Genomic DNA, 23,913 nt, shown 5'->3' with positions numbered 1-23,913 from the left:
AAATCGGAGGGGGAGACGAACCATGAGAGACGATGGACTGAAAAACAAACTGAGGGTTCTAGAGGGGAGGGGGGTGGGAGGATGGGTTGGCTTGGTGGTGGGTATTGAGGAGGGCACGTTCTGCATGGAGCACTGGGTGTTGTGCACGAACAATGAATCATGGAACACTACATCTAAAACTAATGATGTAATGTATGGGGATTAACATAAGAATAAAAAAAAAAAGATGAGGTCACCCTGGAGGAGAGCGGACCCCTCATCCAATATGACTGCTGTGTTTAAGTCAAGGGGACATTTGGACGTGAAACAGTCACGCAGAGAGGGCAGCCGTCCGCAAGCCAAGGAGAGAGGCCTGGAACAGCCCCTTCCCTCACAGCCCTCAGAAGGAAGAAACCCCGCCAGCCCCTGGACTTCAGACTTCTAGCCTCCAGATTAAAGCACTCGGCTTGTGGTGCTTTGTTACAGTAGCCCCAGGAAGCCAAGGGCTCACTGCTTCCTCCTGGTTCTCCCGGAGTCCTCACACTGGGAAGGGAGTGGGTGAGGGGGGGAGTCGGCTACCATGTGGGTCCAGCTACCCCAAGAATATGGCGCTGGAGGGGCCCCCATGGAGGTGCTGGGTCAACAGACCCAGCTGAGCCCCCGGCCAGCAGCCAGCAGCACCCACCAGACCCGTGAGTGAGTGAGCCTTCTTGGGCATCAACCCAGGGGTGCCCTCCGACGACCCCAGCCCCAGCCAACCTCTGTCACTGCCTGAAAGACTCCAAGGGACAGGTGCCTAGTTGAACCCTTCCCAATCCTGACCCACCAAATCATGAGGGAAATGAAATGGTGGGTTGAAGCTGCTAAGTCTTAGGGTAACTGCAAATCTGCATAGTAACCAGCACACCTACACTCCCCCCTTCCCTCCCTTCCCAGGGACCGGAACACGGAGGTGGTGATGGTGGGCCATCTTCAGTCACATGGAGGAGGACATGGGGATGCCACAAAATAGGACCCTGGGCTTTTGGATGTCCTCCTGGAACAGGGCTGCTGATCCCCAGATGCCACTTGGATTTTATATAAAGGAGAAATAAACTGCTGTCTTGTTTCAGCCGCTGCTAATTCTGCCTCCATTTAAAAAGCCAAATCAATATTCTAGCAATATGGTGCGTGTAAAACAAATAGCTCGGTGTCTAGCACGTACGTAAGCGCTTCTTTCAAAAGGTACCTACTGTCACCATTAATATCACATCTAAGGCTCCTGCAGCAGCAACGCTAGCTGAGTCTGGTCACCTGTGGATTAACACTCCGGCTCCGCACTCCTCCCAGTGAATGGGAGTGACCCCATGTCACCCATGGTCAACCAGACAGGTCAAACTGAAATTGTCTGTGGTCCATGCATAATTCACACCAGGGGTCTCTTCCATCAGCCTCCAGCTGACCGAAGCCCTCCCAGGCAGACCGCCAGACAGGGGGCCATGGACACCAGCACACACCGTCCCACTCCTCTGACCACAAAATGAACCGAAGCTCGTGGCAGCTCCTGTGTGTTCCCGCTCCTCCTCTCCTGCTGCAGAGGGCCTGGGATTGGAGGAAAGAAAGGGCAAGATGACACGGGAGGTGGATCTCAGATAATGACAATACAGCAGGGAGAGAGAACCAGAGAAACTAACTCTACCCTGAGAAATCAGGAGAGGCTTCTGGGAGGAGGTGAACACACTATCCTGAAGATGTTTTCCAGACTGGAAAGGAGGGAAAGGGCTCTGCGGGCCGGGGAGTGCCCGGACAAAGGCTTCGAGCGTCAGAGTCCACACAGCTTGTGATGTGCGCCAGACCCCGGACCTGCCTCCCTGGCACCCATTCCTGCCCTATCTTCAAAGGCAGGCAGCACAGGAGAGGATAGGAGTCAGAGCCCCAGGCCCCCTAGGGCAGCTATGACAGAGCCGGCTTTAGGATCTTCTCTCCCTGCCCCCAGAGCCACCTAACTGCAAACAGTCCTGCGAGACTCCTGCCCTCCAAAGTGCCACACCCAGCCTTCCTGAACTGCGGACCCGCTCTGGGTCTGGGGCTTTGGCTTCAACCTGATTCTCCTCCTCAATCCCCAGCTCCCCGCCTTGGGCTTGTGCATGTCCTGCTGGCCTAGAGGCCCAGGAGAGAGCCCACAGACCGAGGAGGCTGTCTGAGTGGGAAGACATAGGCCCTTCCTTTAGGGGCTCCTCAGACCGGGCACAGTGACATGTGCAGAACAGAGCAAGGCCATGAGAGCTGAGCTGCCATAGAGGGCAAGAAGAGTGCAGATCAGGGACAACCAAGGCAGGCTTCCCGAAGGAAAGGGGCTGGGAAGGAAGGGTATCAGGGAAGATCAGCCTGCAGGCAGGCTCTGGGATTCCTCGGTCATAGGTACAGAGTGGTGAGGGATTTGGGTCAGACTCCAGTTTAAACATCCACAGTGCCTTCAGTGTCTAGTGGGAATGTGGGGGGTGCCATTGGAGGGTGTCCCCATAGCCTTGTCACCAGGAAGGCACAGTGAGTGGCTTCTCCATGGAGTGGGAATTCAGCAATGTGGGGGAGGGCAGTTGCTAAGGGAAAGGGCAGCCTCCACACTCCCATTGCACCTCCTGTCCAGGGAAGGGGGATGTTAGAAATGACGTGTCCCCCAGCACACATACACCCACCTCACCCCCCAAATGACTTCCTCCACAGTCCCATCTTGGATCCCATCTCTACCCCCGTCACTACAGCCCTGGAGGCTAGTAATACATCTCCTCAAGGTAACTGACCTGAGGTACTAGTGTTGAGTCCATGCCCCCAACCACCTGCTCCTTTGGAGGCAGGTGGCTAGAGCACCTCTGTCCCCATCTGCTCTCCTAGGCTGCCTAGCAAGCTCCTTCCCACCCTCCCCGTTCTTGTCAAGAACTTTCATCCTGCCCCACTTCCAACCCGACTTGAGAGTGCCACAGAGGTCCCTTGCTCGGGCTCCGTCCTCCCCGCCCCTGCTGGGCCACAGTGTCTTCTCTTAGCTCTGAGCAGAGAGAGTCCCCCACTCTGCCCCAGCCTTGTCCTGGGGAGCCTTTGGCGTCCGGTCTTCTCCTGGCTGGTGCCTCCACCCTCCACTCCCCCTGGATGCCACCTCCACGAAGGAGAAGGGAAAGGAAATACAAACGCACACATTCCGTTTCAGTGAAATTTGCTCTTTATTTGGGAAGCAGGGAAAGACCACACACAGCCCTCCAGCCCAGGGGCTGGGGACACGGAGAAATGGAATGAAGACCCCATCCCGCACCCACCCCCCAGGCGCAGCAGGCAGGGAGAGGAACCCAGGTTCCGGGGTCAGGAGCAACCATGCAAATGAGGTCGGTGTAGTTAGCATATCTCCCAGGAACCCTTGGGGTCGTCACCACATGTACGCGCCTTCTGGCCTGTAGGAGGGAAAGGAAAGGAATCGCTCAGAGCCCGGCGTCGGATCTGAGGAGGCTAGACTGGGGGAAAGCGCTAGGTGGCGGGGCCAGGGTGGGGCTCCGTGGGGCCGCACAACCCAGACCGAGCACTAGGGGTCAGGAAGTGTGGCTGGGGGTGGGAGGAGGGGCGCTTTTACCGTGACTTGACCCCGCGGTCCTCGCCGTCGGGGAAGAGTAGTTTCGAGAGGGCCGCTTCCGGGCTGTAGCGTTTCCCATACCTGGGGGCGGGGCCAGAGTGGGCGGGGTCAGCCCCGGACACGCCCCTGGGCGGAGGGCGGGAGCCCCGAGGACCCCGCGCCCGGCCGACGCGCGCGCGCGCTCACCGCTGCCGAGTGACCAGGTTGAGGTAGTGGCGCAGCGACGCGTAGTAGCGGCTCAGCTCCTCCGGCGAGGCGTCTTCGCCGGGAGCCTCGGGTTTGGCGGGGTAGGCGTGGACCAGCGCCCCCAGGCAGGCGAGCAGGGCCAGCAGCACTGTGGCCATGGCGGGCCACGGCCTGCGCACCGTCACCATCTGGAGAGGGGGCAGGGATCGTGGGTCGTCCCCAGCCTCGACACCCGACGGCGGGAGGCCGAGGCGGCCGTCGGGCCCACGCTCCCCGGCCTGTGCAGGGCTACTACCGGACCAAGGCTCAGCCGCCGGCTCGCTGTGTGTTCTCGGGCACTGCACCGTCTCTGCCTCGGTTTCCCCATCTGTCAGAGAGGCATAAGCCTGGCCTCCCCAACCCCCACTCGTACTGCCCAAAACGGTAGCTGGAGGCAGAGGGCTATGCTGGCCGCTCAGCACCAATTTCCACCATCCCAGCCTCAGTTTCCCCACAAAACAGCCCGGGTTCCCCCGCACCAGACCATTCCCGGGCCACTCACGGCGACAGCTCTGGAAGCAGAGATGAGCAGGTGGAAAGCGAAAGGAGTCCCAAGGGCTGGACTGCTGCAGATCGGGCTGTGGCCTCCTCCTCTGCTCAGCGCTTTCCCTACGGGGCTTATATCTCGGCCTGGAAAGGGAGGGAGAGTCCGAGGGGGAGGGGGAGCTCGAGGGGTGGGGAGGGCCTTTCCTCCTCCTTGCCTCCACCCCCGCCAGATCGCTGAGTGCACACCCAGACGGTGCGTGATGTCTCCACCTTGCAGGAGATGAGGGGGCAGCCACCAGACTCAGACTCAGACTCTGGACAGAACCTGAACCCCATCTTCACCCCACAGCCCCCCCAACAGCAGGTGCAGCCCTCCCGAAGAAGTGAAACGTTTGTATCTAGACTCCTGGGGCAGCCCCTAGGACCAGGGATAAGATTCCATCTTCCCTAGCCTACCCGTGGGTGGGAATGAGGAGCCTGGGCTGGCCACAACCTCCAGCCAGTGGGACCTGTGACGGGTCCATGGAAAAGGCAACCTTTTCAGCCCTCGCTCTGCAGTTCCTTGGAGAGGGGCTAAGGAGGGGCAGAATCTTTCTACTGGAAGCTGGGTAGGAGCTATGGCTTTGGCTTTTGACCTGATGTTTATGATGTCCTAGAGGAGAGGCCTCTCTGGACACCCCACTATGTCCCTTCTCTGTGAAAGAGCTGGGGAGAGGGCTGGGAGGAAGCCGAGGCCAGTCCCCACCCCCAGAAGCAGCTGAGTCTGCCACGTGTGCATCCAGCCGGGCACACACAGACCCAGGCCCAAGCAGGCCCGGCATAGAGATCCCTTCCAAGGCAGCGTACCCCATCCCCATCCAGATGTCACTCAGGGCACTGGTGTCTTCTGGGGTTAAGTGATGCCAGGGCTGCCCAAGCACGTGCCACTGTCCCCAGCCCACTGCAGTCTCCACTGGGCTCTGGGGCGAAAATCCTTGCCCAGGGCCTTTGAAAGAAAGAGGAAGGGACTCTGTTCATTAGGCACCTACTGTGCACTGGCCATTCAGGATCGCAGCACAACCCAATGAGCTGAATGTATTCCCATTTTACAGATGAGGAAACTGAAGGTCTGAGAGAGGAGGGAACCTAGGATTCGAACAAGAGGAAAGGGCTGGGGTAGACCCCAGGAAGAGGCCATCTCAGCTGAGGGGCAGAATGGCTCACTACCTGGAATGACCATAGGGCTCAGAAGTCGGGCACGGGAGCAGGGGAGGGGAGGCTAATTTGGGAGCCTGCTACCCTCTCTGAGAGGCCAACCACATCAGACCCACCTGCCCCCACTGGGAAAAGAAGGTTGTTGGGGAGTCTCCCCATAAAGCCCTTTCCAGGTCCCTTTCTCCCAGCCTGGCCAGAGCCTCCAGTGCTTCCCTGCGTCCCATCAGCCGCTGAGGGCAGAAGGCGCCATCTTGGTTCTGGGCCAGCCCCTCCACCCTCCAGGACAGATGGCCATGGGTGTTATTTTTAGAGCTCTCTCAAGGTGGAGAGTCTAGGGCTCCCTCAATCATCTTTTTATAGGTTTAATCACCTGCATTCTCCGGAAACGGCTCCTTATCAACCAGTCAGGCCCCAAGGGCCCTGCATATCCCAAGAAAGGCGAGGGCAGCATGCTGAGCATGGAGGCAGAAGAGGGGACCTGGACCCTATACTCAGAGGGAGGAGAAAAATCATTCACCTGAGGGGCAGGGCACAGCCCTGTTCTCCAGGACCCCTGGTCTCAGAGGAGAGTCATGGCCATAACCTTGGGGATCCCCAGTCTGAGGGGAGGGGAGCAGCAGCATCACTGGGGAGCCCCAACCCAAGGGAGGAGGCACGCCACTAACCTTGCAGAGCCCCAGTCTGGGGAGTTGTCAGGACATAGAGACAGAGAGGAAAACCGAGGGACAAGCCTGGGTCCAGCTGGGGGAGCAGACGGCAAAAATAAAAGTACACTCCTCCAGAGGCCATGGAAGGACAGAGGCAGGTACTCACCCTCGGGATGGAGAGGACAGCCAGCGGGGCTGGTTGGGGCAGCTGTAATCCCAGGGGTCAGGGCCTAGACAAGGACCCCTGCAGGCTACAGGGGACAAGGATATCTGAGAGTGGGGGCCATTTGCTCTTCAGCAGCCCTGGCTGGGGTGGTGACAGGGGGTTTCTAGTGTATTGATCCCCGGCAGAGAGAGATGACAGGGATTGTGAAATGCCCAAAGGGAATTGACGGCCTCTCATGCCTTGGGGAGTGGGGGGGTCTGAGGACAGATGGGAGCAGAGGAGAAATAGTAGAGAAGCCAGAAGGTGTGGGGGAAGGCCTGGATTCAGGATACAACCCCTAAAAAAGTCGCTTCCCTATTTGCATTTAGAACGACTGTGAGAGGGACCAGGAGCCAGCCTCCCACAGCTTACAAACCTCCCGTGGTCCCACCCTGCCATCTGATTCCACTTCCCAATCACAGGGCAAGCTGATTGGTTCATTAATCACCACCTCCTCATTGAAGAGTTTATTAACTTGTTCCTTAGTGGGGAGGATGTCTCAGCCGGTGATCAATGGGCTCAGTTAACCCCACCCACACACCCGCCATCGTCATTGACCCATGACTCAGTTGCTATTAGACAAGTCTGGGAGGTGGGGGGCCGATATATGTGAAAGGAGAAACTTCAAAATAATTGTTATTGTAGAATTGGGACCAGCACCTGCCTCCAACTTGTCCTCCAAGGGCAGGGGGGACAGAATCACTGGGGTTCCCTTGATCCCCATTCTCAGAACACCTAGTAAGGCCACTCCAGGGGCCAAGAACTTGGACCCCTTGCCCACGGGGGCTCAAGGGCCACTCATCAAGATAGGATGACCTATGGCACGCATCCCCAGAGGCTTAGCATTCTGTACCCCACCCCACTGACTTCCCACTGTCCACCACTTCCCCACACACAAGGGCTCTCTTGTATATACCATGCACTGGGCAGTGCTAGGCCACTGCCTTCCACCCTCAACAAGGCCTCATGCCCAAGGTTCTGTGGACAGCAGGTTGCCATGTGGCAAGTATTAAGCCCCTACTCTGCCAGGCACTATGCTAAGGACAGAGGACAGAGCCATGAACAAAAGGGCAAAATCCTTGCCCTCATGGAACTTACATTCTAATGGCAGGAAACAGAAAATCAATAAAGAAAGCATGTAGTATGTCTGATTATGATAAGTACTATGGAGGAAAGTTAGAGGACAGGGGAACAAAGAGTACTAGGGTGCAGGGGGCTTATTTTATGGTGGGTGGTTGGGGAAGGCCTCACCTATTAGATGGCATTTGAAGGAAGTGAGGAAGCAAACCATGAGGCTACCTTGGGAAGAATGTTCCAGGCAGGGGAAAGAGCAAGTGCAAAGGCCCTGAGGTAGGAGTGTGCTTGGCAGTTTGAGGGTGGCAAGGAGGTCCATGTGGTTGGAGTGGAGTGAGCAGTGGGGACAGTGAGAAGGAGAGGAGATCAGGGAGGCAGCAGGGGACTGGATCATGTAGGGCCTTGTAGGCTGCTATGAGGACTTTGGCTTTTGCTCAGAATGACACAAGAGCTTCAGTCCAAGGAGTGACATGGTCGGACTTAGGTGTTATTTTTTTCATTTATTTTTAAAGACTTTTTTTAAAGTAATCTCGACACCCAATGTGGGGCTCACGAGACCAAGAGTCCCATGCTCCACTGACTGAGCCAGCCAGGCGCTCCCTAACTTGGGTTTTAAAGGAAGTGTCCTGGCTGCTGTGTTGAGAATAGACTGTAAGAGGGCAAGGTCAGAAGCAGAGAGGCCAGTTAGGAACCCACTGCAATAATCCAGCCAAGACGTGATGGTGGCGCAGGCCACGCGCACACGCGTGCGCGCACACACACACACACACACACTCCTCACAGGTGCAGATATCCCACACATGTTTCACCCAAGGACAACTCCCAGTTACGTCCAGACAGTACTGATAGCCTTGCATCTAGCTAAAAAAAATCCCCTGGAAGAGACAGTGGAAAATCAATGGATATCAACGGGAGTTAAGCGGTGGATCTGTCTGCTCTCCCATGGTTAAGGCTGCTCATGTACTGCCCATGTGAAACTCTCTATGCTACCTTGATTCCCAGCCACAGCCCAGGAAAATACTGGCTACCGTGATGGTGCTTATCAAAATGCAAACCTGTTCATTTTGTCATGAGTACAAATGTCCTGTTACCTAAAAACACTCTGGCTCTTTGCACAGAATGAAGCAAAGAATGAGGAATAACCCGCTGCCACCGTTGAGAATTGGCCACCTCTCCAAAGGGATATTAGCTGCATTCCAGGAAGCTTTATCATCTGCTTGGATTAATGGTAGAGGAGCAGATAGGGCCACCCTCTACTTCCCATGATCTGTCACTGTCAAAGCCCTGTGAAGGGCAACGGGGACTGTGGGTGAGTGAGTGAGGTCCATGAGAAATGGTTCAAACTGTAACACCGTGGATTCTGGTTATATCTAGGGGGTCGCTTTGGGAGGTAGTAATGCCAAGAAAGAAAGGGTTTTCGCTTCTGATGGCAGTAGTTCTCCTAGGAAACCTTCCCTTACCCCAAGTCGTCGGTCCTTCCGTAAATCGCGGCGACAGATACCTGAGGCATGGTGCACTCCCAAGCTTCAGGCTTCTCTCTAGAACAGGTGCTGCCAAAGCCTTTCTGTAAAGGACCAAATAGTAAATATTTTAATCTCTGTTCAGCCGTTCAGCTTGGCTACTGTCACACAAAAGCAGTCATAGAACTAGACGTCCCCCCCCAAAAAAAAGAATGGGCGTGGCTGCACTCCAATAAAACTTTATTGGTGGATATCAAAGATTGAATTTCACATGCACTTCACATCATGAAATATTCTCCTTTTGATTTTTTCCAACCATTTAAAGATATAAAACCATCCGTTGTAAAACCATTTGTACTCAGGACGTACAAAAACAGGTTCGCAGCACCACGGTGTGCTGACCCGTGGTCTCAAAACGCGGGTGGTTCAGTTACCCCCGGGGGTTGGGCTGCCTGTTTACCAAGAGTCAGCTGGATCTCTCACCTGTTTCAGCCAGGTATACTTGTCATTGTAATCCTATAATCCTATAATCCTATTATCACATAATTCAATTAAATATTACACAAACTGATGAAATGTGAGTGCACAGAATCACTTCCTTGAAAACTAAGTTGGCTGCTCTGAATCGACCAGAGAATTGACGAAATGTTGAATGAGGTGTGAAGGATAACTAGAAGTTCTTCGGAGAAAATTCTAAAAAAAAATCTAAACGGCTTCTACACCGGATAGTTTCACTCATGTCCTTACATTCTCACCCCATTTAAGGAAACTGGAAATAACAGGTGATGGGTTGTGGGAGTGATTAATGCAAGGAAGACAAGGACAACTCCAGTCAGGAGCCCAAAGAGAGCCTAGTGCCTAAATGTGCATTTATATGTTTGAAGTCAAAACAAAATGACAAAGGCATATATGTTTCTATTTTTGATTGCCCACTTGGGCCAGCCTTTTCTAAAGACTGGCTAGTGACTCAGTCCTGCTTATATCTAAGCAAGGACTTCTCCAGCAATTTACCTATATTCTGTATATTTTGAATTTGAATGTTTTTTTTTAAAGATTTTATTTATTTATTTGAGAGAGAGAGAATGAGGGAGAGAGAGCATGAGAGGGGGGAGGGTCAGAGGGAGAGGCAGACTCCCTGCCGAGCAGGGAGCCCGATGCGGGACTCGATCCCGGGACTCCAGGATCATGACCTGAGCCGAAGGCAGTCGCTTAACCAACTGAACCACCCAGGCACCCCGAATTTGAATGTTTTTATATGGTGTATATATTAGTTCAATAATTTTTTTAAAGATTTTATTTATTTATTTGACAGAGAGAGAGACAGCAAGAGAGGGAATACAAGCAGGGGGAGTGGGAGAGGGAGAAGCAGGCTTCCCACAGAGCAGGGAGCCCGATGCGGGGCTCGATCCCAGGACCTCGGGATCATGACGTGAGCCGAAGGCAGACACTTAACGACTGAGCCACCCAGGCACCCCTATATTACTTTAATACTTTAAAGAACTAATAAAGGGGCGCCTGAGTGGCTCATTTGTTTAAGAGTCTGATTCTTGATTTCGGCTCAGGTGATGATCTCAGGGTCGTGAAGTCAAGCCCCACGTTGGGCTCGGCGCTGGGCGTGGAGCCTGCTTAAGATTCTCTCTCTCCCTCACCCTCTGCTCCTCCCCTCCCCGCTCAAGCTCTCTGTCATTAAAAAATAAAAATTTTAAAAATAAAATAAAAAATAAAGAATTAATAAACTGGGATGTCTGGGTGGCTCAGTTGGTTAAGTGTCTGACTCTTGATCTCAGCTCAGGTCTTGATCTCAGCTCAGGTCTTGATCTCAGGGTCATGAGTTCAAGCCCCGCATTGGGAAAAGAAAGAAAGGAAGGAAGAAAGAAAGAAGGAAAGAGAGAGAGAGAAAGGGAGGAGGGAAGGAGGGAAGGAAGGAAGGAAGGAAGGAAGGAAGGAAGGAAGGAAAGAAGGAAGGAAGGAGAGAGGAAGGAAGGAAGAGAGAAAGGGTAAAGAATTTTCTAAATCAATAAAGAGAAAACACTGGTGTGTGTTGTGAATCCTGTAACCGGGTAGCTGGGAGGGGCCCCGGGCTCCAGCCCCCGCCAGGAAGACCTGTGCACATCCCCCCACCCCCACCCCACGTCAATGCTCCCGTTCCTAGGGATGAGCCTCCTGTCTGAGTCTAGAACATCTCAGGGACCTACAGTCACAGGAAGCCTGTGCTGCTGGTACAGAAACTCAGATTCTGAAAAGCGGCGTGATTCTGGGGAGAGACATGATAAGCCAGGCCATGTGAGACCTTGTATCTGTGACTCCGGGCATCTCCCATGGTGCGCCAAGGAAATGGTTGCCGAATCAGTGAACACATGAGAATATCAAGTTAGAATATTGGTGCAGCTGCCTTGATAGAGACCAAATAACAGTAACTTCGATGCCACTGAGGTGGATTTCCCTCTCGTATAAGGGTCTGAGCTGGCAGATGGTCCAGAGGTAGGGGGCTCTGACCCCCAAGGAGCCCAGCACCTTCTATCTTGTTACCCCGAGACAGCTGCATTCATCTGTTTGGCGGAAGAATGATAATCTCCCCACATTCACATGCCAGCTCATGGCAATGAGTAAAGAGAAGTAGAGGGTGAGCGTTTTCCTTTTAAAAATCTAATGGGGAAGCTGCACGCATGACTTCAGCTCCTACCCCAGCGTCCAGAACTTGGTCATATGGCCATTCCTCGCCAGGAGGGAGCCTAGGATATGTGGTCCCCACCTCGAGGATATCATCTTCCCGCATGGTTTTAGCCAACTCAGTGGTGTTTTCCCACCTCAACAACCAGCTCTCTGATTCTCCTGACACCAAGTGGGTGCTCAACAATTTGATTCAATTCTGACACTAACTACCTGAGGTTAGCTCCCACCACCCACGGGCCCAATGTCACAGTCCTGCCCCCTACTTCAGATGCCATCGAAAGTCCTGGGCCTCCCGTGCTTCCGACCAACTGGCTATAAATCTGGGACTCCCACGACCCCATCCTTGGGTTTGATAATTTGCTAGAACATTTCCAAGAACTCAGGAATACACTTTATTTACATTTACTGGTTTATTATAAAGGATGTTATAAAGGATATAAATGAGCAGCCAGATAAAGAGGTACATGGGGCAAGGCGTGGAAGGGTCCTGAGGTCAGGAGCTTCTGTCTTGTGGAGCTGTAGTGCACGGCCCTCCTTGGAGATGGGGGTGGGGCCGAAAGTTCCAGGCTTCCCATCAAGGCTTGGTCTTTCTGGTGGCCAGTCCCCCTCCTGAAGCTATCTAGGGGCCCACTCACCAAGAGTCCCCTCATTAAAACAAAAGATGCTATGGGGCGCCTGGGTGGCTCAGTTGTTAAGCGTCTGCCTTCAGCTCAGGTCATGATCCCAGGGTCCTGGGATCGAGCCCCGCGTCGGGCTCCCTGCTCCGCGGGAAGCCTGCTTCTCCCTCTCCCACTCCCCCGGCTTGTGTTCCCTCTCTCGCTGTGTCTCTCGCTCTCAAATAAATAAATAAAATCTTAAAAAAAAAAAAAAAAGATGCTCCTCTCACCCAAGAAATGCCGAGGGCTTTAGGAGCTCTGTGTCAGGAATTGGGGACAAAGACCAAATATATATTTCGTCTTATGCCACAGCCCCCTCTGGGAATAAGCCCCAAATCTCTGTCACTTGCTTCTCTGTCGAGCTCCTAACCCATATCATCCTCTGTCCCAGACATATCCATTTAGATGTCTCCCAGTCAGCTAAAACTCAGTGTCAGCCAAAATAATGAATAACATTTCTCAAGTGCTTCCAATACACCAGGCCTTTTCACACATTAACTTAGTCTTCACTGCAAACATAATTCGCCTCATTTTTGCAGAAGGTGGAATGGAAGCACAGAGCGTTCAAATCAGTAGCTGGCCCTTGACTTAACCCCCAAATCTCCAGGGACTTCCGGCTCCATGAACAGAATTTCCAACTCTTCAGGCGGCTGAGTGGGAAATCTTGGCTTCCCACCACAAATGACTTGACTTGCTCCTTGGAAGTCCGAAGAAAGAGCAGTGCAGATCTAAGAACAGGCAGCAGGTCTCGGAATTGAGGTGTAACCACAAAGGGATTCTTCAGAAAGGGTTTAACTTTATTCTGTCCCCTGGAATACGAGAGAGCCACATGGAATGCACAGTTGAGGACGTGCGCTCCTCTTTAAGGCTTGTAGAACACATTTTTACCCATAAATAAAAAATGGAAATGCTGTATAGACTGCGTTTTGTCTTACATTTGTCGTTCAATGAGACATCGCAGGGCTCCTTCCTTGCCAATAAATATACGTCCAACCCTCTCCCCCAGCGCTCCCGATGCTCCTCACCTGTCCTGTTTTTTCCCCACAGCACTTGCCACTTTCTATCATACTATACACTAACTTATTTATTATGCTTATTGTCTGCCTACTTGCAACAGACTGAATGTCGTATGTTGAAAATTCGTATGTTGAAATCCTAACCCCCAATGTGATGCTCTTAGGAGGTGGGGCCTTTGGTGGGTGATTAGTTTACGAGGACTCATGAATGGGATATCAGAAAGCTCCCTCAGCCCTTCCGCCACGTGAGGACACAGCAGGAACCGTCTTTATGAATCAGGAAGGGGTTCTCCCCAGACCCTGAATCTACCGGTGCCTTAATCTTGGATTTCTCAGTTTCCAGAATTGTGGGAAATAAATTTTGCTTTTTAAGCACTATCAAGTTTATGGGAATTGGTTATGGCAGCCTGAACAGACTAAGACACTCCTAGAATACAGGCTCCATGAAGGCAGGGGTCTTTGTTTTCCTCACTGATGTATCCCCAGGGGTGGGGGATGCCACAGGGGAGGCGGAGAGGGGGGCAGGGGGCAGCAATACTTGCTGAACGAATGAATCCACCCCCTCACGTGCAGGGGCCGCGTGGTTTAGCAACCATATATACAAGTGTGTATACACACATACATGTACACACTCCGAAAGACAAAAGTGTATTCCTGTCCCATTGCACTCTGCGCTCTCCCTTTGCTCGCCCTGCAGGCTAGGCAGTGGGGGATATGGAGCCCTGCGCACTACAGAAGGGGCACCAGACCTCACCCCGCAGGGCCAGCGTGCACCTGCCTCCGAGGCTGCAGAACTAGGGGCTGAGAACACGGACTCCAGGGCCAGGAGGACTGGGTTGGCCACTTACAAGCTGCGTGACCTTGGACAAATTACTCACCCTCCGTGTACCTCAGTTTTGTCATCTGTCAGATGTAGATGATAACAGTATCTACTTCGTATAGTTGTGACCATTTTATTTTTTTTAAGATTTTATTTATTTGAGATATATATAGAGAGAGAGAGAGAGAGAGAAAGAGGACAGAGATCAGGAGTGGAGGAAGGGGCAGAGGCAGAGGGAGGAGACTCCCCGCGGAGCAGGGAGCCCGACACAGAGCTCCATCCCAGGGCCCTGGGTTCATGACCTGAGCCAAAGGCAGACACCCAACTGACTGAGCCACCCAGGCACCCCCAGTTGTGACAATTTTAAAAGCGATTAGGTTCCAGGTGAGAGGGAGTGAGGCCAGGCCGCCCTGTCTCTCCCACTGAACGCAGATCTACAAGCTGAACAGCGATGCGTGCAGTAGCCATCTGGGGAGTCGGAGAAGCAAAGAGCACTGGGCACACTGAGGAAGAAAGGCAGAGTTCGGAGCACTGCTCAACACAGAGGTGTTGACATCCCGGTTTCCTCTGGTAGCCCCTGGCTGGGACACAAGACAGCCCGGAAGGCAGACCGGGCACGGCAGTGAAGAGAGAGGTCGACAGCAGAACCGCTCTGGTTCTGCCTCTAGGGGAGAGAAGGGGGGCCTAACACTCAGAGAGAGTAGTGCAGCCCCCGGGTTTCTCTTCTGCGTTCTCTCCCGCCCCGGCCCCCAGACAATTCTGCAGCAATGGCAGTGATGACGGTAGGCACCCCCCCACACACCTTAAACTCTAAGGGAGGGGAACGTCCCCCTCTGATCAAAGAGCTGTGTCCCCAAGAGGGTGGGGCGAGCCTGAAGTCGGGCACAGTCACAAGGAGTGTGCAGCAGAGCAGGGTAACCCCCGTTTTCTCACTGGAGAACAAAACAGGGAATCCCCAGGGAGCGAGAAATCACGAAGGAAACCACAGACAGGGAAGAGCAAGTTCACCATGTTCACGAGCTCCTGAGCTCACCCCTCAGGCTGTACTCGAATGGATCTGGTCTCCAGTGTAAGCATAAGACTGGGCTCGAGGATAGGCCACCGCCCAGGTCCCAGACTGGCCACTGGATGCGACCCATGGCACCAAGCTGAGCCCCACTGCAAAAGCTTTGACGTTGAAATGACATTGAAACTATAACCCACGGAAATCTGGTCCGGACTCACAGCCTGAAGCCACCCGGGTCAGTTGCCTGCTAAAACGAAATTGCCCACATTCTCTGAAGAACTTTAACAATAGCCAGATTCTTACAACATAATCTTTTTGAATACCCAGGACACAAGGAAGCATTATGCAGGATACCAGAACCAGGAGAATCTTCAACTCAGACAGATGCGAATGCCAAGATGACCCAGAGGCTGGATTTCTCTGACCAAGACTTCAACGCAGCTATTTTATTTTATTTATTCTTTTTAGACTTTTTATATTTTATTTGAGAGAGCGAGCAATCGAGAGAAAACATGAGTGGAGTGGGGAGGGGCAGAGGGAGAGGGAGAAGCAGGCTCCCCGCTGAGCAGGGAGCCCCATGCAGGGCTCGATCCCAGGATCCTGGCGTCATGACCTAAGCGGAAGCCAGCCGCTTAACCGACTGAGCCACCCAGGTGCCCCCAAAGCAGCTATTTTACATGCTTCAGGCAAATACTCTTTGAATGAAAACATAGAAAGTCTCAGCTATTAAATTAAAGATATATAAACAGAACCCAATGGAAATTTTAGAAGTGAAAAAATAAAATAACCAAAATAGAAATTTCCTGGATGGGATCAAATAGCAGAATAGATATAACAAAGGAAAGAACCAGTGAACTTGAAGATAGAGCACTAGAAATCATCCACTGTAAGCCACAGAGAGGGCACCCGGCTGGCTCAGTGGGTGCAGCGTGCAACTCTTGATCTCGGGGGTATGAGTTCAAGCCCCACCTTGGGTGTGGAGATTACTTAAAAATAAAATCTTTTAAAAAAAAAAAGAAAAAGAAAAGAAATTCTCAGTGAAAAAAAGAACTAAGGGAATTTGCTCCCAGCAGATCTGCACTAAAAGAATTGTGAAGGAAGGGGGCGCCTGGGTGGCTCAGTTGGTTAAGCGACTGCCTTCGGCTCAGGTCATGATCCTGGAGTCCCTGGATCGAGTCCCGCATCGGGCTCCCTGCTCAGCGGGGGGTCTGCTTCTCCCTCTGACCCTCTTCCCTCTTGTGCTGTCTCTCATTCTCTCTCTCAAATAAATAAATAAAATCTTGAAAAAAAAAAAAAGAATTGTGAAGGAAGAGTCAGACAGATGCCTAAAGATATTGGCATTTTCTTCTGAAGTTAAACTTGAGACCCTTTAGGGGCGCCTGGGTGGCTCAGTTGGTTAAGCGACTGCCTTTGGCTCAGGTCATGATCCTGGAGTCCCTGGATCGAGTCCCGCATCGGGCTCCCTGCTTGGCAGGGAGTCTGCTTCTCCCTCTGACCCTCCCCCCTCTCATGTGCTCTCTCTCATTCTCTCTCTCTCAAATAAATAAATAAAATCTTTAAAAAAAAAAAAAAACTTGAGACCCTTTAGACCCTCTATGACCCAGAAATCCCACTCCAAGGCATTTATCCTAGAGAAACGAATACATATGTCCACACAAAAACCTGTACATGAGTGTTTATAGAAGCTCTATTCATAATTTCCCCAAGTTGGAAACAATCCGAATATCCTTCAGTGAGTGACCGAATGAACAAGCTATGATACATTCCTATGCTGCGATATTTACTACTTAGCAGTTAAGAGGAATGAACCATTGAGATACAGAATAAGTTGGATTAATGTCAAAGGCATTAGGCTGAGTGCACAAAGCCTGTCTTAAAAGGTCACATACTGTATAATTCCACTTATAGGACATTCTCGAAAAGATAAAACTATGGTTGATAAAGAGCAGATCAGCAGTTGCCGAAGATAGGGGTAGGAGGAAGAATGACTGCACAGGGATAGAACCTGGGAGCCCTTCACGGTGACGAAACTCTTCCAAATCCTGACCTGTGGTGGTGACCACAGGAATCTACACACGTGTTAAAAGTCAGAACTGTACCCCAACCAAAAAAGTCAATTTTACTCTATGTTACTTTTTAGAATCATTTTTTTTTTAAAGTTACTATCTCTAAAGAGCTTACCACAGTGCCTGGTAAATAGTAAGCTTTCAAAAAGTGTTTAAAATAGATTCCTAGCTTTTCGAACCTGAGACACCTGTCTGTATAAGGAACATATGAGAAATGCCCGCTGGGGGTTGCTGCTTAAAGAACAGGAGAATATCCTGCTCCCCTGGGGTCTGCGCCTTCTGGGAGTTCACACCTCAGTGGTGTCCCCAGAGGCTTCTGTACAAGCAGAAGGGAAGCAGCATGAAGACTCATGACCACCTGGCACAAACAGTCCCCAGGAAGAGGTGAGGTGAGGAGGGGAGGACTGTGGGGGAGCGGGTCCAGGTGCATTTAGAGAGCGTGGGGTCTCCTAGATGCTCAGAGTTCCGCTCCAGAGCCAAATCCCAGTTCAAGCTCTGCTTCATCCCCTCCCCCAGCCTCTGTGGCCAAACTACTTTATCTCTGAGCCTTGGTGTTGTTATCTGTGAAAAGTAGATCATAAAACTGCCCGTAAAGGGAGATGATGATTTAATGATATGGTGCCCATCAGATGCTCAGCACCATTGCCAGCTCATAGTAAATGCCCCATAAAATGCTACAGTTTATGGCTATTATTTGCAATAAAGCGATTGGCAGGATACACCCAAAATGTGAACAGTGGGTTACCTTTTGTTGAGAGCTTTTTTTTTTAAGATTTTATTTTTAAGAAATCTCTACACCCGGGTGCCCGGGTGGCTCAGTCATTAAGCGGCTGCCTTCGGCTCAGGTCGTGGTCCCAGGGTCCTGGGATCGAGCCCCGCATCAGGCTCCCTGCTCGGCGGAGAGCCTGCTTCTCCCTCTCCCTCTCTCTGCTGCTCTGCCTACTTGTGCTCTCTCTCTCTGTGTTAAACAAACAAATAAATAAAAATCTTTAGAAAAAAAAAAAAGAGGGGCGCCTGGGTGGCTCAGTTGGTTAAGCGACTGCCTTCGGCTCAGGTCATGATCCTGGAGTCCCGGGATCGAGTCCCACATCGGGCTCCGTGCTCCGCAGGGAGTCTGCTTCTCCCTCTGACCCTCCTCCCTCTCATTCTCTCTGTCTCAAATAAATAAATAAAATCTTAAAAAAAAAAAAAAGAAAGAAATCTCTACACCCAACGTGGGGCTCGAACTCACAACCCCGAGATCAAGAGTCCCACACTCTACAGACCGAGCCAGCCCAGTGTCCCTTGTTGAGGGTTTGTTGTTGTTGTTGTTGAGGGCTTTTTATCCCCAACATTTCATTCCGAAAATGTTCAAACTTACAGCAAGTTGAAAAGACTGTTGGGCGAATGTTCTTAGTAAGATCCAGGGTGCCTCCTGGAGTCCTGGGATCGAGTCCCGCATCGGGCTCCCTGCTCAGCAGGGAGTCTGCTTCTCCCTCTGACCGTCCCCCCTCTCATGTGCACTCTCTCTCTCTCTCATTCTCGCTCTCTCAAATGAATAAATAAATAAATAAAATCTTAAAAAAAAAAAAAAGATCCAGGATGCTTTTTCTTTTTGTTTATCCATAGTTTACATTGTCTACAATAGACATACATTACTTGGATAATGAGAAATAAATACAAGGGAAGGGAAAAAGGAAAAAAAAAATGTGAAGGAGAACAGGACCAAGGACAGGGTCCCATGGGCCAAAGTCGCTGTCCCCCACTGATAGCCTCAGCTCTGCCATCAACTACCTTTAGAATCGGCCCCACATCTAATTAGAAATTCTTCCAGCCATTGAGCCATTTGCCCATACGTCACAGTTGTGTCCACAGGATGTCAGGAGAGATTCTGCCAAGCACCTGTGGCACCTCCATCCCCGACAAGTAATTCCATTAATGAGGCAAATTAGATCAACCCAGAGTAATCTGTTCTTAGCAGTTTCTGATCATGTCTTCTTCTTTTTTTTTTTTAAGATTTTATTTATTTATTTATCAGAGAGAGAGAGGGCACAAGCAGGGGGAGAGGCAGAAGCAGTCTCCCCGCTGAGCAGGGAGCCCGATGCGGGGCTCGATCCCAGGACCCTGGGACCATGACCTGAGCCGAAGGCAGACGCTCAATGACTGAGCCACCCAGACGTCCCTCTGATGATGTCTTCCCTTCCACATACTTGCAAAACTGAGGGCGGTGGAAAAGGCATGGATTCTGGAGTCAGACTGTCTGGGTTTGAATCTCACTTGTATTTCTCAGCTGTGTGACTTTGGGCAAGTTGCCTGACCTCTCTGAGCCTCTCTGCAAAAGGAATAATAAAGCCCGTGTCACAGGCTACTTTGATAAATAAAATAATGGATATATCTCTCTCCCTCCCCATCCAAACTGTGGTCTCCTCAAGGCCAAGGCCTGGCCTTCCTATCTTTGCCTCCCCCAGTGCCCAGCACCAAAGGGGACCCTCACCCCACCCCCTGCCCCCAATACCCCTTCCACTCCCCTCTCCACTTCTCTGCCCCCTGCATCTCCCCATTTCTCTCCACAGCTCTCACTAAGCCCCTTTCCACACACTGTCCTCTCCTCCCTCACCTGGAACCTCCCACTTCTCCCTCTCCCCCCCCTTCCCTCCCTTGCCCAGAGCAACAAGCTTCACCCCTACTCCATTCCATGTCCCCTGTGCAGCCCGTGGCCTGCTCCGTGGCCCCCAGTGGAGTGATAAAGTGGTGTCGACTCATTTGCTCAATCACTTGTTAACAGCTTCATTAGTTCTGAGGGCTCCAAAGAAAGCCATTAGTGTGACTCGGTCTGTGCCATCCACACGGGGAGCAGGGAGGTGACAGCAGAGAGAGGAGAAAACAGAACACAACCCACCATCCGCCCTGCTGGCACCTCCCGGGGAGACCGAGGCCCAGGCCAGCTGTACAGAAACTAGGGTTTGGTGGTGGGGGGTGTGCCTCTCCTTGACACCCCCTTGCACCTTACAGGATGCGGGGGGGGGTGCTGCCCCCAGCTGGAGGGCGCTGGCCTGAAGCCCGTTCTGGGCCTACCTACCCCCACCACAGGCACCACAGACCTGCCCATTCCTTGGCATGACACATTCATGGCCCTCCCTGCCTCCATCCTCCTTCGCCCTTCCGGCCACTTTCTCCTGCCTCACCTCTGCCCAGTCTCCCCTCTCCTCTGCCCAGCTCTGAGGTCCCTGGAAACCACAGTCCAGTCTCCGAGCCATCCCTGACCCTGCCACAGGGGTCTTCCTGCTTGCGGTCCCTGCTCCAGAACAGGGCTATTCAGGAAAACCTCTTGAAACTGCTGTCCCAGAGCCTGAGGCTCTTAAAAACCACCACTAGCTGAGAAGATTTTTCTCTACAGTAAGAGTTCTTTTTTTTTTTTTTTAAGATTTTATTTATTTATTTGACAGAGAGAGACACCGTGAGAGAGGGAACACAAGCAGGGGGAGCGGGAGAGGGAGAAGCATGCTTCCCGCTGAGCAGGGAGCCCGATGTGGGGCTCGATCCAGGACTCTGGGATCATGACCTGAGCCGAAGGCAGACGCTTAATGACTGAGCCACCCAGGTGCCCCCCCCTTTTTTTAACTTATTTGAGAGAGAGAGAGAGAGCACATGAGTGGGGGGAGGAGCAGAGGGAAAGAAAGAATCTCAAGCAGATTTCCCACTGAGTGGGGAGCCTGCCACAGGGCTCGATCTCATGACCCTGATCGTGACCTGAGCCGAAACAAAGAGGAGGACGCTTAACCGACGGCGCCACCCAGGCAACCCCTACAATAAATTCTTAACCAGGGTCCTCTGATGGGCTTCGGGAATCTGTGAATCCCTTGAAGTTGCATGACAAAATCTGTGTGAAGGGTCATCTTCCTGAGGAAGACTGTCCATGGCCTCCATGAATATCTGAAGCCCCCACCACACTCTCCCCCAGGTCACCTCTCTCTCCTGCTGGTGAGGCGTGGTGGCATTGGGAATTACTCACCAGACACTCCGTTTGGGTCTGTCCCTCAGAGAGAAAAGCCACACGTTCTCCACATTACTTAACTATTTGTAAGTCACACACTCATGATTTGTATCTGTTCCTACAACAGTAAAGGTAGGAGGAAATGTTATTCGTAGAGGTCACCCCCACTCCAACTCTGTGGCTGGGCTCCCCATCAGAAGGTCAGAGGTGTTTGTCCATCTGCCCCCTGGACTGTGCGCACCTGGCATGCAGTGCCCTTGACTTATTTCTCTCCATCATGGCCCCGAGCCCGGTGGCAGGCCGCGGGAGAACCTCAATAAAGGTATGTTGGAATACAGATATGAATGAGTCTCTATTTCATAGACAAAGATATGAGACACAAAGAGGGAAGATGACTTGCCTACATGAGGTCACCTAATCTTATCAGCTGGGCCTGGGCCTCTGGCACAGGCCTGGCTCCTTGGCCCTGGGCTGATGGGGTGGCTTGGGATATGTTCTCTGACTCTTGCTGATTGTCCCCAGATCTATTCTTCTCTTCTTCATTAGTCAGATAACCTCAGACTTAGCTGAAACCTGGCCATCCAGAATAAAAAAAACAAAAACAAAAAAAACCCACACATAGTCCCAACCTCTCTTGCAATTAATTATGTAGATATGACTAAGTTCTGGCCAATGAATTACAAATGAAAGCAATGTTTATAATTTCCAGGAAGTGTCATTCAAGGCATTTTAAAGCACCATAATGGTATGTGTTTTGTTTTTGGGTTGTTTTTTTTTTCCCTGCTTCATCCTCCTTTCTGTTTGCTGGAGGAAGACCTAATGGCTGGAGCTCAAGCAGCCATGTTGGACCATAAGGCAAAGGACACATCTTAGACAGCCAGAGTGAAAAGCCTGACAGGCCCTGGATCCCTGACAATTCACCACCACACCAACCCAGGATGCCAACTTCTGGGCTTTTTATACAAGAGAATAAGACCTTGTATGCTTACGGCAATCATTCTCAAAGTGCGCTTTCCAGTTCAAGAGCTACAGCAACACCTCACAACTTGTTAGAAAGACACATTCTCAAGCCCCATCCTGAGAACTAAATCAGAATCTGGGGGTGGGGACTGGGTTTTAACAAGGCCTCTGCTTGATTCTGATACACACTCAAGTTTGAGAACCACCGGGTTGAGACATTATAAATTTGTTTTCCTTCACTCTCAGCTGGACCTGATCCCCAATGATAACACATCCAAAGGGGAAACAAGATGTCTGGGCAAGGACTGCACTTGTGTATATGGCATCTTTGCGGGGGGGGGGGCAGGAAACAACTTTTAAAGCACTCCCTTCTCTAATAACAGCAACAAGAAAAAAATTAGAAGTATTTGAATATAATCCCATGACTTGAGCAACTAGAAGCAGGCCAAAAGGGAAATGAGGATGTGGGCATCCAGATGAGGCCCAGGGATGGAAGGGGCGGGGGATGGGGAGGAGAGGAAAAAACAGGGCAGAGAGAGTTTAGTCAGTGGCAGAGAGCTTAAATTCATCCAAATGGTAGTTCTATAAATGTTTTTTTTTTTTAAGATCTACTTGAGAGAGAGAGTGTGTATGAATGGTGGTGAGGGGCAGGGGGAGAGGGAGAGAGAGAATCTTAAGCAGGCTCTGTGCCCAGCACAGAGTCCAACTCCAAGCGTGACTAGGAGCCTGAAGAGGGCTTGATCTCACTACCCTGAGATCATGACCCGAGCCAAAACCAAGAGTCAGACGCTTAACCGACTGCACCATCCAGGTGCCCCTCTCTAAATGCTTTAAATTTTTTTCAACTTTTTTTATTGGAGAATAGCACCCATACTTATTATGCACAAACTGTAAATGTTCAGCTCAATGGGTTTCCACAAACTAAACACACCAGTGTAACCAGCACCCAGTATAAGAGACAGAGCACATTACCAGTCCCCCAGAAGTCCTCCTATTGCCCCCCTTCCCGTCACTTCCCTGCTGAGGGTAATCACTTATCCTTACTTCAAACCTATCAATGGAAGCACATGGTAAGTGTTAAGTGTCCAGCTCTTTATGGGCCACATTATGTTTGTGAAGTTCACCCTGTTGTTATATGTATAACATATAGCTTGTTCATTCTCATCTTACATAATATTCCATTGTGTGAATGTCACTATTTTTTTTTAAGATTTTATTTTTAAGTAATCTCCATACCCAACGTGGGGCTCGAACTTAAAACCCCGAGGTCAAGAGTCGCACGCTCCACGGACTGAGCCAACCAGGTGCCCTGCCCACTTAACTCTCATATCGTAAGGCCCAGGGTGCCTGTGTGGTATTTTGTAGGTGGGGGCTCCCTTGCTGAGCAAGCATTTGATGGAGAGATCACCGCATGCTCATATACACTACTCTGTGTCTACAATGTGAACGGTGCCCCTGAGATTCGATGCTCTTTTGCAGCGCACAACCTCTATGCTAGTATTTGGTGGCTTTGCTTTCGGGCAGGAGTCAGGCAAAAAACAGAGGGTTTAGCCAAGGTTCTGGCAAAAGCAGGAGTCCTGGGAAATAAAGCAGATTTGGGCATGTGGCAGAAACAGGCATGACTGGACAGAACTGGACAGTCTTTCAAGCTAATGAGATGTCAGTAAGACATGCTTGAAGCTGGGCCAAGCTGGATTCTGTGCTCAACTGGGAGCCTGGGCTGGATGCCTCTGACCAGTCTGTTGAGTAGGCTTCCCTGGTCTGAGGGCAGCTGTCATTTTGTCCTAGATAAGATAGTTTGTCCCTCAGACAACCTTGGCATGGGGTACCCTAAGAAGGAAAAGGATGCCAAGCCTGTGGCCTCCAGCAGCATGTTGA

At 51.5% G+C, this 23,913-nt stretch overlaps 1 protein-coding gene across 2 annotated transcripts; it reads right to left on the bottom strand.

Annotated features, from left to right (window-relative positions):
• Positions 1-3,154: 3,154 nt before the first annotated feature.
• Positions 3,155-8,958, bottom strand: PYY (peptide YY). 2 transcript variants are annotated; one of them, XM_006750445.3, is made up of 4 exons: positions 4,302-4,429; positions 3,761-3,948; positions 3,575-3,655; positions 3,155-3,398 (listed from the first exon to the last, which is right to left on the bottom strand). In XM_006750445.3, exons 2-4 carry the CDS (start codon positions 3,946-3,948, stop codon positions 3,374-3,376), a joined length of 294 nt encoding a protein of 97 aa, XP_006750508.1. In that variant the 5' UTR covers positions 4,302-4,429; the 3' UTR covers positions 3,155-3,373. The 2 variants fall into 2 exon arrangements, with proteins under 2 accessions (XP_006750508.1, XP_081661016.1); XM_081804890.1 differs by lacking the exon at positions 3,155-3,398 and adding an exon at positions 8,866-8,958 and having other exon boundaries at positions 3,571-3,655.
• Between the last annotated feature and the right edge of the window lie 14,955 nt (positions 8,959-23,913).

This window comes from Leptonychotes weddellii, chromosome 15 (assembly GCF_054177405.1).
Source record: "Leptonychotes weddellii isolate Sample4059 chromosome 15, ASM5417740v2, whole genome shotgun sequence".
NCBI lineage: Eukaryota > Metazoa > Chordata > Mammalia > Carnivora > Phocidae > Leptonychotes > Leptonychotes weddellii.
Note: the sequence above shows the minus strand (reverse complement) of the source record. Positions and strands in the feature narration are given on the sequence as shown.

Excerpts from the sequence above, each read along its gene's own strand:
- PYY (XM_006750445.3), bottom strand. The coding sequence starts at position 3,948 with ATGGTGACGGTGCGCAGGCCGTGGCCCGCCATGGCCACAGTGCTGCTG. Across the intron at positions 3,656-3,760 it reads AACCTGGTCACTCGGCAGCG|GTATGGGAAACGCTACAGCC; the intron begins GTGAGCGCGCGC and ends CCCCGCCCCCAG. Across the intron at positions 3,399-3,574 it reads GACCGCGGGGTCAAGTCACG|GCCAGAAGGCGCGTACATGT; the intron begins GTAAAAGCGCCC and ends TCCCTCCTACAG.